Raw genomic sequence first — 15,669 nt, 5'->3', positions numbered from 1 at the left:
AGAGGGCCCACACCTGCGCAATGCTTTCGGACGAAACCACCCGGAAGCCGGGCGCCACTCAGAGCCCCGCCCCATTGTGCTCACGTGAGGCTCCTGCGCATCACCTGACCCGCTTGACAGCCCGCTGCTGGCGCCGAGTCAGCTGATCTTGGAATCAAGCTGTCCACCGGGCGATTGGGGTTCTCCGATTTCGCCTCCCCCGCCGCAGCCATGTCGTTCTTCCCGGAGCTTTATTTCAACGTGGACAATGGCTACTTGGAGGGACTGGTGCGCGGCCTGAAGGCCGGGGTGCTCAGCCAGGCGGACTACCTCAATCTGGTGCAGTGCGAGACGCTCGAGGGTGAGCCGCGGGGCCGGGCGGCTGGGCCTTGAAAGGCCGGCACGAAGATTGGCCCAGGCCTGGGGGTTCCGAGATCTGGGCGGGGAAGCCGGAGGCGGGGGTTCTCGAAGGGCCTGAGAGGCCTTGCCGATGGCGGGCGCCCCGGAAGGGAATCTCTCTCCAGCTGCGGCTCCAGATGCATGGGCCCAGACGCAACCAAGGCCTTAAGAACCGCGGTGGTTAGCGTCTGCTGGGGCCGCCTCTTTCCCCTCTTGTGCCTGCCGTGTAGTTTGAAAAAGAGGGTCTCTCGAGAGTGATTGATCGGTGGTGCGACAAGTGCCCATACAAACCTCATTACTCTGACGTAGTCAAAGAACGGCCCCGTGGCAACGCTTAGAGAACCTAAGCGGAAAAGTCCCCCGCTTCCCGCCTAACATACACGAAGGCATTTAGGATCACTGTCTCTTAGCCTTGGCCGGCGGGGTGAGCCTTCCTGGGGAATTGGTGAGCCAGCCTAGTGAGAGTTTGCTCCCATCGCCGAACCACTGGCTGAGCAGAGTCTCCTGAAGGCAGTGATTCGGAGAGCAAGAGGTGGCCCTCCAAGTTTGGAGGTTCCTACACTTGTATTTGGCTAATAAAAATAAAGCCCACCTCCTCAGCGAGAAGGTTGCCTGTTGGAACACGATTTTTTTTTTTTTTTTAAAGCACAAGGATGATGAGAAGCCAAGTTCCCCTTTCTTCAGCTCCAAACTAAGATTGACTCCCTGGGGCACAGCTGCATCAGATTTACTAGTTTAGAGATGTCGCTGAGTCCCCACTTCCCCTGGTGATAGCGAAGGGCATTGTGATTGGGATGTAAGTTCCCATTTCTGACCCACAAGAGATGATCTTGAGGAGAGGTACTGCTAGCTCCATGGTTGGTAGCTGGAGGGGAAGACGATTTGCCCTCTGGAGAAAATTTTCTCATCAAAGACGTATTGAGGTTAAAAGAGGATTCAATTTTTAAATATCAGTTGTTTATCTTGTAAACTGGACCAGTAAAGTGAAAATAAATACTTTTAAATTTTAAAACTTACTGAAGTTAAAATTCAATAATTCTGGACTTTATGGTTTTAACATAAACATATGAGAAAAGCCGTTTGCCTTATGAGAGTGGAGATGGGAAGGAGAGGAGAGCACCTCAGGGTGCTGGGTTGTAGGAGCCTGCCAGCAACCTGATTTTCCTCACTGGGAAAAGGAGTAGAAACGGAGGGAGGCTGCCTAGGGCAGGGCCTGGCATACAGTTGGCATTTAATATGAGTTTTGTGGACTGCCTGGGACTGGAGATCTTTCTTTGTTTAAATCTGAAGGTGAACACTGTTGATTACCAGCTGGCATTTGGTAAACTTGTTTCTCTTCTAGGTTTTCCTCACTAATGCTGCTGCTTGTCCTTCCTCCTCCTGTAGAGCTTCTGGGGGCACCAGGTTCCTATCTTCCCAGCAACCCCTCCATCATCCTCCATAAATGTGTTAGGCCATTCCTCCTGCAACACTGCTCAGCACATGGCCTGCCTTGTGGCACCCCATCTAGACCTTTACGGTCACATTCAAGGACTTCCTTGCTCTTCCACACATACTCCTTTCCCTCACACAAGCCATCCCTCTCAACTCTTGGTGCACATAGTGTGGTGGACCCTGGGGTTGGAAAAAAACTGAGTTTGAATCCCAGCCCTGCCAATTACTGGATTACCTTAGACGAGTTATTTAACATCTCTGGGCCTTGGATTCTTCATCTGGTATGTTGTCATCACCTGTTTCATAAGGTTGTGAGATGTCAACAGGCTTTTATGTATAAACATTTAGCCCAGCAACAAACACAGAGTATGGGCTAGATAAATGTTAGCTCTTGCTTTCACTACATTGCACCTGCCATTCCTTCTATATCCGTCTCATCCCCACGAAGCCCAGTGATTCCCACCCTTCAAGGCCCAGCCCCAGTAGCACCCCATCTTAGAGCCCCCTTGTGATTATGCTAGACTAGAATGTTGTCCCCTCCACCCAATTACAGCTCCTGTGGTTGTCTGTGCCATTTTCCTTGATGTTTCTTGACATAGAGTTTGGGATTCTTGGGACCCTATATTCTGGAGAAGCTGAAGACTTTCAGGGGCTGGGGATAACCAGAAGGAGAAGGAGTGACCACAAACCCCATTGTCCTCTACAGATAGTCCTTCTCTGCTTCTGAAGGTGACACCTAAGGCCTTTGTTGCCGGGTGTGTTTTTGCCTCTCTAACTCCAGGGGAGAGGAGAGGGGAGACCAAGGAAGCCTTCAGTCCCTAGTGAGATCTGTAAGTGTGTCCTGAAGTGACAGGATTTCCAAAGAAGATGTTTCAGGTGTTGGACAGTTCCCGGAAGGCACAGGGCACTGGGCAGAGGGTGTTCTTCAAGGAAGGGCAAATGCATGCCCCCCACCACACCCTGGGCCTTCCTGAATTCCACTCCAGCAGGGCATCTGCTACTGATCTCTTCTGCTAGAACTCAGTGTTTTGGGACCTCCAAAGATCATATGTTCTCCATTGTCCATCTTGCTTGCTTGGTTTGTTCTTTTTCTTGGTATAGTATCATAATGCACATGTGGATTTTGATATGTTTTTGTTTTTTGATCTTTTTATTGATGCTTACATTATCCCTTGGCCAGTGGGAGCTTATTCAATATGCTGTTGAGTCTTTTTGACACAATCCTGTAGCCTTTGAGAACTTTCCTTACTTCGGAGGTGACCATATGTTCTAATCTTATACATTTCCTGACCCAGACCGAGAGTCCTCATTTCTCTTAGGAGACCTGGTTCTTTTTATTGGAAAATGGTATTTAGAGATCATAATGAGTCTAAGGGGTTTTCATTGCTACTGGACTGGTCATTGTTTCCAGGATTTTTCTATGGATTAGCTCTCTTCTTACTCAGAAACATAGAAAATAGGAGAAAGCAAACATATGGCTAGCTGGATAATGCAGCCACAATTCAGCTGATGCTAGTTTCCTAACTTGGAATGGAGGCTTCTACCTGACAGTTGGGCCAGTCAGGACATCTCTTTCCTGTAGTAAAGAAATATAATTAACATTCAGGAGGGGGAGAGCCAGTAAATTAGATGCTCAGGAACCATGGTTGAAGGGCTCACATGTATGGTATGCTGGCTGTCTTCCAGAACACTTTATCCCTCCCTGTTCTGAGTTGCTTGTGTTCTTTTCATTACAACATCTCCTGCATTTCAACATTTTTTCACAAGAGACTGTCTCTTATGGGAAGAAGAAAGCAAGCCTCCAGGCTGGGCTTGGCCAATCACCAGTCACATGAAACTGCAGATGGAGAGGGAGATGGTGTCCTCCAAGAGTGGCAAGTCATTCAGCACTAACTATGGTGTGGCAAGGAGTGTGGCTGGAGAGCTAGAGATCAGGTCTTGAGGGATTGCAGAAGCCGTAGAGAAAGTGCTTTGTCCTGAGTGAGGGCATGGGTGAGTAAAACTATTGGACTTGTACTTTAGAGTGCCCCTGCAATGTGAAAAGGGGATTGGAAGTGGGGGCCACACCAGAAGTGGGAAGAACAGCTTGCAGGATTTTATAAGTAATCCAGGTCAGAGACGATGACAGCTTGCCTTTGGCATTGGCAAGGATCATTGTGGGGGACTCTTAGGAAGAGGAAGTGAGAGGACTTGAGGGGTTGGATAAGGAGCTGAGGAGGAAGGAAGAGTCACAGCCCATGCCCTCACCTCTTGTGTAGGCAACCGTGTTGGTGGCAGAGTGAAATGATAGTGAAATGCAGAAGAGAAGGTTGGAAAAAGAATGAGAAGAGTGGGATTGAGGGAACTGTGAGCCATTTGAGTGGCAATGTAGAGGCGATTTTTGGTGGTCAGGAGTGAGTCTGAGCTTGGGAGACAACTTTGGGAATCAGGGTAGAAGTGTGGCTGCTGCCTCCAAGAGAGAGCCTAGACTCAGAAGAGTAGAGGCCCAAGATGAGACCCTCCCCTGGGACAGGCTCCAGCTAATCAAGGGGTCCTGCCAAAAAGGTGGAAGACACCCCCTGAGAGGTGGGCAGCCCCAGCAGAGAACCTGTAAAAGAAGGGGTGATGAATGCCAAATGTGGCCAAGAGATTGAAATAAAGTCAGACAGCTTTTCACTTGGATTTGCCATTCAGAGGTCACGGTGACCTTAATGAGACTAGAGGAGAGTGGGACTAGAAGGTGAGAGCAGTGCGTGGAGTGTATGGGCAGAGATGACATACAGATGGAACAGAGCTCACTGGGGAACTAATCCCAGCTCAGCTACTTACTGGCTTTGTGACCTTGGGCAAGTCATTTGTCCTCAGCTTTACAGTCAGAAATGTTAACAGCATCTCTTTTTTTTTTTTGAAGATTTTATTTATTTATTTGACAGAGATAGAGACAGCCAGTGAGAGAGGGAACACAAGCAGGGGGAGTGGGAGAGGAAGAAGCAGGCTCCTAGCGGAGGAGCCTGATGTGGGGCTCGATCCCATAACGCCGGGATCACGCCCTGAGCCGAAGGCAGACGCTTAACCGCTGTGCCACCCAGGCGCCCCAACAGCATCTCTTTGAGATGTGTACGAAGTGTAAGTACAGGGCCCGGTGCCAAGTGAACAGTCACGGAAGCCAGCTGCTCTCACCATGGTCAGTCCCTCCTATCACTCCTGAGAGACGGGCTCCACGCTGGGCCTTGAGTGGGTAATGAAAACATGTCACATGGGTCTTGCCTGGGGATAAGTGTGTCTGTCTAATGGGCAGACAACATTGAATGTATAGTAGGCACGAGGTAAATTTTAGGGGGATGGGATGGGAGCAGGTGGGGTAAAAGGGTACAGGGTTTCTTTTTGGGGTTCTAAAATTGATGGTGGTGATGATCACACAATTCTGTGAATATACTAAGACCCACTGAATTGTACACTTTAAACGGGAAAATTGTATGGCATATGAATGATATCTCAGTAAAGCTGTTATCAAAAAAAAGTCAGCTAGGCCAAGGCGGTGGGAAGAAGGAACAGCGTTAGAGTCTCAGAAACATGAAACGTCATAGTGTCCAAGGAGCTTCATGAACTGGGAAGAGAGAATAGAACACGTGCCAGGGACGTACAGGGGCTGAGTGTGGATATGTGCATCAGGCTGGTTCCTGAAAGACTTTGAGTGCCTTGGACACAGCTCAGGAGGGATGAATGTTACGATTAAAAAAAAAAGAAGGAGAAGGGAAAGGAGAGATTCTTAGGGTTAGGTTGAGGCCAGTGTGTGGGAAATGCTAAGAGTTTCTGTTTATAGTCTTGCCTGGAAATATTTCCTATATTGCATTTTGTTGGTGAAAGGAGACTCTATTGAGTTGGTGAAGTTAGAGGACCATGGCTTGGACAGGAAGACGAGCTTAGCTCAGTGCAAAATTCCTCAGAGTTGGATGCCTCCCGAAGGAAGAGATACCACAGCCCTGAGAGTCCACTGGCCACAAGCAAGAGAAAGAGGAGCTCAGGGGCATTGGGAGCAGAGTGTGCAGAAGGTGATAGCCTGGGAGAGTCTGCCTGCGGAGCGAAGGGAACAAGCACCTTGATTCTGAGCTATGACAGCCTGGCCCCATACACATCTGAAATTTTCCCCTCGGAGTTTGAGGATCCATGTTGTCCCAACTGCCCTGGGCAGGGGCATCACTGAGCAAAGAGACCCCCGATGCCCAGTGATGGATGAGCTGGTGTGGATCATTGGTGGTGACCATGGCCACCGGATACCTTGATTCTTCCTGTCCAACTTGCTGCTCCCCAAGAGGCCGAGGCTCCAGAGTGGGGGTGGAGGCTTGAGAGGGACAGGAGAGAGGTCTCGCTGCCATCAGCCCACTCGGACTTGGTCCCTCGGTAGATGAAGGGGGCAGGGGGGAGTTGTGAAGGGAGTGGGGGTGGGAGGAGGATGCAGTTGGAAACGTGGTCTGAGGCTCTGGAGGATGGATCTAGGGGGGCCAGGCTAGAGGCAGGCGGCTGTTGCAGCTCTCCAGGTGAGAAAACACGGGCCGAACCTGGGCAGGAGGGGAGATGAAGGACTGGGTCAGGCACCAGCTTAGGGGGTGAGACCCACAAGTTTGGGCCAGTTTTCATTCCGTGTGGGAGTGAGAGGCATTAGAAGTCAGGCTTCTGACTTCATAAATGACTGGGTGGGTGCTGGAAGTGCTTCTGAGATGGGGACCAGCAGAAGAGGAGACAGTTTGGGGTATGAATGGGGTAATGGAAGAGGAGGTGTTCTGTCTCAGATGTGCTGAGCCGGAGTGTCTGGGGGAGGCGGCTGTGTGGGTCTGGAGCTCAGGGGAAGTGACACCGGAGATACCAGTCTGGAAGTCATCAGCACGCTGGCTGGCTGGCAGCATTTCAGCTCATGCTCAGCCATCTGTTGGCTTACAGCCAGGGCAAGTCTCCCTTAGAAGCCCAGTCCTGCCCGTGAGTCCTGCCAGGAGGCTGGAGACAGCCTAAAGGACAGGCCAAGTGGACACAAGCGTGGTCTGACGACACCTGGCATGGAGCCTAATTTGGCAAGCGGCACAGGGAGAGCAACGGCCAGGGATTCCCCTTCTGATCCCTGCCGTGCATTCTCCTGCATGACTGGGCATGGTGGTGGTTTTGTGTTTGTTTTTGTTTTTGACTAAACGTATATTTTTTTTAATTCCAAAAAGTAAAGTTGGTGGAAGGATGACTCAGTGAGGACCTTTTGGGGGACAGGTTCTCATCACCTTGTTAAAACATTGCATGTGTATGTCTTTGTGTCCCCGTAGCCCCACTTAGAGGATTGTGTCCCTCTAGGTTAGCACAAGATTGCACTTATAGAGATATTCACATCAGCCTGTTCATAACCATAGCCTGTTAGAACCAATAGAATATTCATCAACAGGGGTATTGTTAAATAAACCATGGTCTGTCTTTAGAGTGGAATACTATGCAAATGCTCAAAAGCATGAAGTTCTATAAGGACTGATTTAAAAATATATTGTTAATATATTCCCACTTTAGTAGAATACTATATGCACATGGAAAAGTGTTTGGAAGCATAGACACCATGTGGTCTAGAATGGCAGCCTCTGGAGAGAGGGATTGAAGAGGCTGGGCGGGGAATATGTGCATTTTTTATAGTTTTTATTTTATGTACTCTTTGGATTTATTGCAGTGAACAAATAGTTCATAATTTGAGACATCTGATAAAGATATGTAAAATAAGGGAAATTAGAATACATAGATATGCACAGAGAAGCTACTCACACCCAATGGCCATCCATGAGGAGACTTCTGCTGGTGACCCTGGACATCTGACTGGCAGATTTTGGTTCACAGCCAGCTGGGGCTGGTCTGAGTCTTAGGGAACCCCCATCAAGCCCCTTCTTTTTACATCTGAAGACTCAGAGCCCAGGGGTTACGTGAGGGCCCAGGCTGGGGCTGGACACCTGTGGCTGGTGACCAGGCCAGAACCCCAGGGCTCCTGTCCAGGTACAGCTCACCTACTCACGTCTCACCTGGCCATCTTTCTCTTTTCTTCTTCACCTCCTCCCCCCTTGCTTTTCCTTTCTTGATTACATCTTGCGCTGATATATACTTTAGCACAGGACCTGATAGCCCCTGTTTCACAAGCCCTTCCCCAGAGGTTATGTCAGAACTTGCTCTGCTGGGTGATAACACACTTTTCTTGGATTTACTCAGCGATTTCTTGGGCTTGGTTTCTGATGTGGAGCCAGTGTCTGATAGGGCCTTTTGAGGTAGCCTCAGCATAGGCAAATGTGAGCCATCCAGGACCCTTCGGGATAGGCTTTCTGGGTGGCCAGGGTTTCTGGATGGTAGAGAAGGAAAGGCCTCAATACTCTTAATTTAAATATTTTGCATTGAACCCTTCTGGAATGTATTGGTCTCCCTTTCATGCTTTCTTGTGGCACACATGGAGCATAGCAGAGTTTCTCCCACATTGGGGCTGTTAGACTTCAGATGGAAAGAACCGCTGTCCCCGAGGGCCCAAGTCGGCTTCGGGTATTTTGGTTCCTGCCCCCTGTCAGGCTGTGCACTCGCCCATCCTGCTGTAGTCAGGGTGCCTGCTGCAGCACCCCAGAACCTTTTTTTTTTTTTTTAAAGATTTTATTTATTTATTTGACAGAGATAGAGACAGCCAGCGGAGAGAGGGAACACAAGCAGGGGGAATGGGAGAGGAAGAAGCAGGCTCATAGCGGAGGAGCCTGATGTGGGGCTCGACCCCAGAACGCCGGGATCACGCCCTGAGCCAAAGGCAGGCGCTCAACCGCTGTGCCACCCAGGCGCTCAACCGCTGTGCCACCCAGGCGCCCCACCCTTTTTCTAACTCTTAGCTGTTCTTGGGCTTTGGGCTCAGCGGTCAGACATACTGCAGCTAGTTAGACAGTCTGCATCAAGAACAAATAGGTGTGAGGACACGAGGTAGTGGCCTCTCCCATAGATCGTCTGTGCCTGCTCAGGGTCAGGAGCCTCAGGGTCCCCCTGGGTCGCCAGGACCTGTCATGAGTTCTGTGTGAGGTGGGGCGTCGGGCAGACCATGGCTTCCTTTCTGGCCGGCTGTGGGTGCTCAGCGTATGATTAAATACGTCAAAGCTTATTTGCCCTCCTGTGAAATGAAATCACTTGCAGGCTGTGAGGATTCAGCAGCACAGTGCCTTGCCAGAGTGAATGCTCAATAGATGTTTCTGTGATTAGATGAGTGTCCATTCGGTATTGGTGCTGGCAGACGGCTAGGCTTTGGTGTACAGGGGAGGAGAACCTAAGGCCGCTGTCCTGGAGGGGTGTGCCATGTCGTAGATTGTCCTGTGTCTGGGTTATTAAGCACCTGCTTTTTGAAATGTTTTTAAAGATTTAATTTTTTAAAGTAGGCTCCACAGCCAGCATGAAAGCCACCACGGGGCTTGAACTCACCATCCAGAGATCAAGACCTGGGCTGAGATCAGAAATCGGATGCTTAACAGACTGAAACACTCAGGTGCCCCTAGAGATTTTTTTTTTTAAGATTTTATTTAGGGGCACCTGGGTGGCCTCAGTTGGTTAAGCAGCTGCCTTTGGCTCAGGTCATGATCCCAGGGTCCTTGCACGCGCTCTCTCTAAAATAAATAAATAAAATCTTTAAAAAAGTTTAAAGATTTTGTTTGTTAGAGAAATGCATGCGTGTGCACAGGCAGGCCGGGGGCAGGGCACAGGGAGAAGGAGAAGCAGGCTCTCTGCTGACAGGGAGCCCATCTTGGGGCTTAATCCCAGGACCCTGGAATCATGACCTGAGCTGTGACCTGAACCACCCAGGCACCTGCCCCTAAAGATGCTATAGTCAGGGTGCCCTGACTTTCAAGACTTTTTAAGTAATCGCAGCACCCAACATGGGACTCAGACTCACAACCTGGCGATCAAGAGTTGCACACACTACCCACTGGCCAGCCAGGCACGCCAGCACCTGCTTTTTTTTAGATATGGCATTAGGCAGTAGAGGCAGGGTAGGGGTGGGGTGGAAAGCTGGATCAAGGGATTTGGAGACTCCGAGGGTCTGGCTGAGCTGGGAAACAAGAGTGTAGAGGACTGAGGATGCCCAGGCTTCCTCTGCAGTCTCTCCAGTTTTGCTCCTCAGAAGGTTCTGTCTTCAATGATGCAAGACGGACCAGTCCATCCCCAGGGGGGAAAAAAAAGACCAGTCCCTCGTAACCACACTCAAACTCACCTTGTCTCCATTCTGGCTTTCCCAGACTCATGTCTACCTCGGGCCTATTCCTTGTTCTTTATGACACATTCTTGTGTGACTTTTCAGGTGCCTGCAGCCTCCTCCCCCAGGGATCACTGGCTGGGGGGAGATAGTGACCAGAAGTCTGAGGCAGGGATTAGTTTGGAGGGATGTGTTGAGAGGGAGAGGAGTGGACCCCCTCACCGTTTACAAAGCCATCCTCCCTGCGGCCACAAGGTGGTGTGCCATGACCACTCGGCTGCTAGAGAGCAGAGGAGGGGTGTGTGACTGAACTAGTGACTTAGCCAGGCTGCCTCTCCTCTCCTTCTCTGCACAGCATCTATCTGTGGCCACTGTCCATTGGGACTCTGTCCTGGGCCCTGCCTCCCTCACCCAAGTCCTAGTTGGCCTCAGATTAAGTAGGACTCACGGCTCAGTGTCTCCTGTCTGTCCATCTCTTCCTGTCCTCACCTCCCTGTGCCCCAGCTTCCTGGGTTGGGAAGGAGAAGGCCAGGGGGCATTCTCTGAGGCTGTCCACCTTGGTGCTGAGTGCACGCTGCTCCAGGCTTAACCATCATGCTGTCCTCATATGTCCCCACCTGGGTCATGCTGGCGGCTCCGACTCAGAGCAGCACCTGCAGCTCAGTGTACTAGCCATGGACCAGGGGGTCTCAGGGGCTCCAAGCAGGAGTTTGAGGCTGCCGAGGGATCAAGGCCATACTTCCCAGGCTCCCAGAAGCACCACTCTTCCCCATGTGGCCTCCACTCTTGTCCTGCAGCCCTGGGCCCTCTAGGAGAGGGAAAGTTCATCCTCAGGGCAGACTCCTTTTCTCCCAAACTCCTTCAGCACTTTAAGGGGACACATACAGGTGCACATGGGTAGAGTGATTCTGGGAAAGGTCCAAGGTAGGCACCCCAAACTCTGTAGGCACTGTAGGTACACACGGTCATGCTGGACAGGGATTGTTAGCAGGTGACTGACAACTCTTCTCTTCCACTCTGCACCCCAATTTGGGGGACCTTTCCATCAACTTTCCTGGCTTCTGCCTCATCTAACACCTACTTGGCTGATTTTTTTTTTTTTTTAATCTCTTCTGCACTGGCCTTCTTCCTGTTTTAGAGGTGGGATGATCAAGACTCTGAAGGGCCGCTTAGTAGGTTTGGCTGCTGTTCTGTAGCCTGGCACGTGCTCTGCCTGTCTGCCTCCAGCACCCTGTAGCATAAGGGCCTGGACTGGGGCTGCCCCCGTGGGAACTTGAGTGGTCCTGAAGAGTGGCAGGCAGGCTTGTGGCAGGGGAAAGGGGTCTGTGGAGGAACAGCCCTGACTGGGTGCTGGGTGCTGGGCACTGATTTCCTGGCCAACTCTGGCCTGGCCCTGGGCACTTGCCCAGACCTTGCCTCTCCTTGGCTACTCAGGCAGCGGTTTTTTCAGGCCTTAACCTCAGCTGAGGCTTTGCATTTGGCTGCCGGCTGGGGCTTCCCCTCTGAGGAATTATCTCGGTGTCCTCACTGTTGCAACTCAGCCTTCCCTGCCTTCCCTTGCTCTCGTGGCTGCTCAGAGGCTCCACAAGCCCAGGCCTCCCCTGCACCTGCTGTCGGTTCTGCCAAGGCTCTTCCATGGGTACCCAGGCCTCTAGACTCACCCTGAGCCCTTGAGTGGCCCTCAGGGGCTGAGTTGTGGAGAGTCTGTGTGATCTAGGCCTGACCGGGGTAGAGGACGTCAGAGCTGGCCAGCTTCCTGGAGGTGAACTTATCCAACCCTCTTCTTTTACCTGGGAAATTGGGTCCAGGTGAAGGCCAAGGGCTTGCTTACAATCTCCTGACACCTGCGTTGGCTCCTCCTGTCCAATCACCCGGCAGTCTTTGGTTGTTTCCTTCTTATTCCTGCATATGTTCACTGAAGGATGCCTGAACTCTGCCTGTGTGTGCCTGGCCCCCGATTCAGGCAGTGGTGGTCAGGTGAAAGAGACCCTGCTTTTGGGGCTCCTCACCATTCCCCCAGGCCTTGCCACACGGTATCTAGCTTAGAGATTAAACGGTCGGGAGTTGAGGAGCATGAGTGAGCTGCAACACATGACCTAGCACACAGGGCCCTAAGGCAGCCAGGGCATGGCTTGTAGCTCACCCAGCCTCCCTACCTGCTTACCCCTTTAGGCTCCATCTCCATGGCAGATACCAGGTGGTAAGGCCTGGGAGAAGTGAGGGTCCTGGCTCATCACGCTCCATGTCTCACTGTCACCCCATTTCTCTATTGGCTTCCATCATTGGGACCTAGCCTCTGCTGTGAGGCTCCCTGAGCAGGTGACCACCTATCCCAGGGGCTGGCCCAAGTCCACAGCACGGATCATGCTCAGTCTGGCATGTTACTGCTTACCCTGTACGTGTCCTGCCAGGCCCTTGAGCAGGGTGGGTAAAGGGGTCTGAGGGTACTCTACAGGATCAGCCCGGATGCATACTGCTCCTGCCATTTGCTGCCTGGCCCAAGCCACTTGGCTTTGCTGGTCATGTGTATGGGATGGGTCAGCTCTGCTTCTGGCCTGGCCTGTTCAGTCCAGTTTCTATAAGCTGTAGTAAATGAGGCTTTGTGCTAAAAGCAGCATGGCTCATAGCCCCAAATGAGACTTGATGCAGTGAGCCCAGCCATACGGTCTAAGTCTAAGCAAAATGAGTATTTCCATAGCTTTGGCTCGAGGCCTTGCAGAGCTGGCAGGATCCTCCAGCCAGAATCCAGCCTGACCTGGCTTAATCTCACTGTGAGTAGTAGCCGCTGGGGGCCTTAAAACTGCCCTTTCCCCATCCAGGTGAGCTCCAGCTTTCCTTAGTGTCCTTCCTCCAGAGGTCTATGTGAGTAGAGCAGAAGCCGCACACGACAGGCTGATGGGATTGCTCCGGCGGTGCAGGCCCGTGGGCCCGGGTCCAGACTTGGGCTTGGGCCAGCATCTGAGCAAACTCACTGCCGCAGCTGGCCCTGTCTGGCTGCCTGGCACCTGGCCGTGTGGGACCACTTTACCTCTCTTGCTCACACCAGGCCGACTTCACATCTTTGGTAAAATGAAAAGCTCTTCCTTGCAGTCCCAGATCCACTCCCACCTGCAGGTTCTGTAACTGTGGTGGCCTGAAAGAGCTGGCTCAAGGTCAAAGTGCAGGGCAGCAGCCAAGGTGTGGCCACCGCCTCCCAGGGTGAGGATGGGCCTCTTGGTTCTCAGGCTGGGCTGTGGCAGGGAAGCACAGGGAAGCTGCCTTATAAGCCCTGTGTCTCCTGAGACGGGCCAGTCCTGTGGAGCCTTAGGGCCTGGGTGGGGATGTTCTGGTGAGGGGATATCCAGGCGGATCTCCACTCAGTCAGAGGAGAGTTTCTTGGAACTTGCCCTGGGTGCAGCAGTAACCAGTTCTGCCCCTCCCTTTGGCACAGGGGACTGTCGCCTGCCTGGCACCCTTCTGACTGTCGGATAGGTTGACTTCCTCATGGGATATGAGGGATGCTTTCATTCTCCCAGCAGCAGGAATGAAGTGTTCCTAAGAGCATGAGGGTAATTAAATGTGGCTCCACCACCACCTGCCACCTGTCTCAGAGCAGAGAGAAGGGTAGTAAACCTGGGTTGGACACCCTGCTGCCTCCAGGACATGGGGAGTGACACTCCCATTTGATCCCTGCACCTGGTGTGCTGGCGAGTAGTGCCATGGGCTCCTGGTGTCAGCTGGACCACCTCTGTGGATCAGTCCCATCCCCCTCTGTGAATGCCTCACCTCACTGAAAGGCCTCCAGCGTGAAACAAAATGCTGGTCCAGGGACCAAGGAAGGAGAACTCTCTGTCCTTTCCCTGCAGGGTCTCTGTGGCACGCCAGCTGAAACCCAGTAACTTGCATGTGGCCATGCCAGCAGTGGACTCCAGGTTCTTCCCGAGACTGCTGGCCCGCCAGCCTGGGGGCTTCCCATGGAGCGGGAGCTACCCTTGGCCGCACCACCTCCTGCCTGTTCCCAAGACCCCCAGGACAGCAGCTCAGGGTGTGGTGGATGGTGCAGACTGGGGTCCGAGCCTCTGTCTGTGCGCGTGGGGCTGCCAAAAGTTCTATATTATCATGCTGGTAGGTGAAGTGGGACCTAGGCTTGGGGACAGGAGTCCTGGATGTTGAGCCAGCTCTGTTCCTTCCTCCCTCAGAGACAGCAGAGTGGGGCCTGTGTGTTTAAACGCGCACACTGCACAAGGCCCCCCACAGCCTTTACAGTGAGGAGGAGAACGTGCCAGACGGAAAGGGTCGGGACAGACCATGGGGAAGAAGGGCAGGGGCATTCTTCAGAGTACCAAGTAGGACAGCCTGAGCAAAGGCTGGGGTCGAGAACACGTACCACCTGACTGGGGCTGAGGGTCTTGGTTAAGAAGCTCTAGGTGGGCTCCTCTCTGCCTGGAGAGATGGACTGTGGTGTACTGTGCTCAGTTCTAGCACTGCCTCTGCTCAATGTCTGTCACTGGTGCCCTGGAAGGCTGGCATCACTCAGCCTTTCACCAGGTGACCGGCCAGGAGCCTGGATCCAGAGGGATCCACAAGCTGCTCAGAGGCAAGCTGTGAGACAGGGTTTGAACCCAGGTTACCGTGGCTCCAGAGCTCAGGTTCTCTCTCCCCTGCTGCGCTCAGCCACCTAAGGAGCAATGTCCAAAGCCAGTGATCTGGCAAAATAGGGCTGCAGAGGGGGACAGGGGGCAGGGGCTGCGGTGTGCACCAGCTGATGGATGATAGATTTGTGCTGGCCAGGACATCGCAGTTGGAGGGGTGAGCAGTGAGGAGGTTCTGGAAGGACAATGGCAGGCGGCGCCTGAGGGAGCGGAGGGAGAGCTGGCATTTGATAGGACGAGCTGGAACTCCGGGTTGGTTGGTGTTATGTGAGGTTTGCAGGGGGCCTGTGATGGGCTCTGGCAGAGGTCTGGGGGTGAAAAAAGATGCTTAGTCTGTGTGCAGGTCCCAGGTACAGCCAGGGTTAACGGTTTCCATGCCGTGGCTCCCACACTGGGAGTTCCAGATGTGGTGCTCTGACCCTGCAGAGCCAGCCAGCCAGTGCACACATCTGCTTTGGAGCTGATAGAAAGAAGAGGTCTCAGCCACCCCCAGAGCCTGGGGAGGCAACTCAGGCACAGCGCATTTGCTGAGGCGGGGCTCTGGCTCCACTGGGCCACCAGGCTGGCCATCTGCCCGTATCTGTCCATCTGTCTGAGTTTGCCTGCTTTGAGCCCCTGGAAGTTGCAGCTTTAGAGAGCCTCTGGGGCAGAAGCAGCACTGGAGATAGAAGCCAGTTCAGTCTCTTCAGAGTAGACCACTCACCTGGGCGCGGGGACGTGGTGGGGCAAGCTCTGAGGCCTCGTCACCCTGAAAGGGAGTGGCAGGGTGGGCACACTGGGCTCTAGGGAGCAGATTTGCACATCTGGTTTTACTCAGCGGGCCGCAATTCCTGAAAACCCCTGAGCTCCCCAGGAGAGCGTCGTTGAGTGACCTCTGGAAAAGCAGAAGTGAAGTCTGGGAACACACTGTCCTCTCACGCTGTGCGGTGGCCAGCTGGCCAGCAGGGCCCCTCCGTGGGCCATGAGGCCATGGGTGAGTCTAGAGCAGGGGGCCGCCCCGCCTAGTGTACTGTGCCAGGAGCCGCC

The 15,669-nt window shown here is 52.7% G+C and overlaps 1 protein-coding gene across 1 annotated transcript in view; it reads left to right on the top strand.

The window, feature by feature from the left end:
• The first annotated feature begins 87 nt into the window (after window positions 1-87).
• The window catches only part of ATP6V0D1 (ATPase H+ transporting V0 subunit d1), a 35,881-nt gene continuing 20,299 nt past the window's right edge, over window positions 88-15,669 (top strand). Inside the window, 1 exon segment of the mRNA XM_002918416.4 lies at window positions 88-340. Coding sequence (XP_002918462.1) covers window positions 211-340 — 130 coding nt within the window. The 5' untranslated portion in view covers window positions 88-210.

This window comes from Ailuropoda melanoleuca, chromosome 12 (assembly GCF_002007445.2).
Source record: "Ailuropoda melanoleuca isolate Jingjing chromosome 12, ASM200744v2, whole genome shotgun sequence".
In the NCBI taxonomy this organism is placed as follows: Eukaryota; Metazoa; Chordata; class Mammalia; order Carnivora; family Ursidae; genus Ailuropoda; species Ailuropoda melanoleuca.
This window is presented reverse-complemented; position numbering and strand designations above follow the sequence as displayed.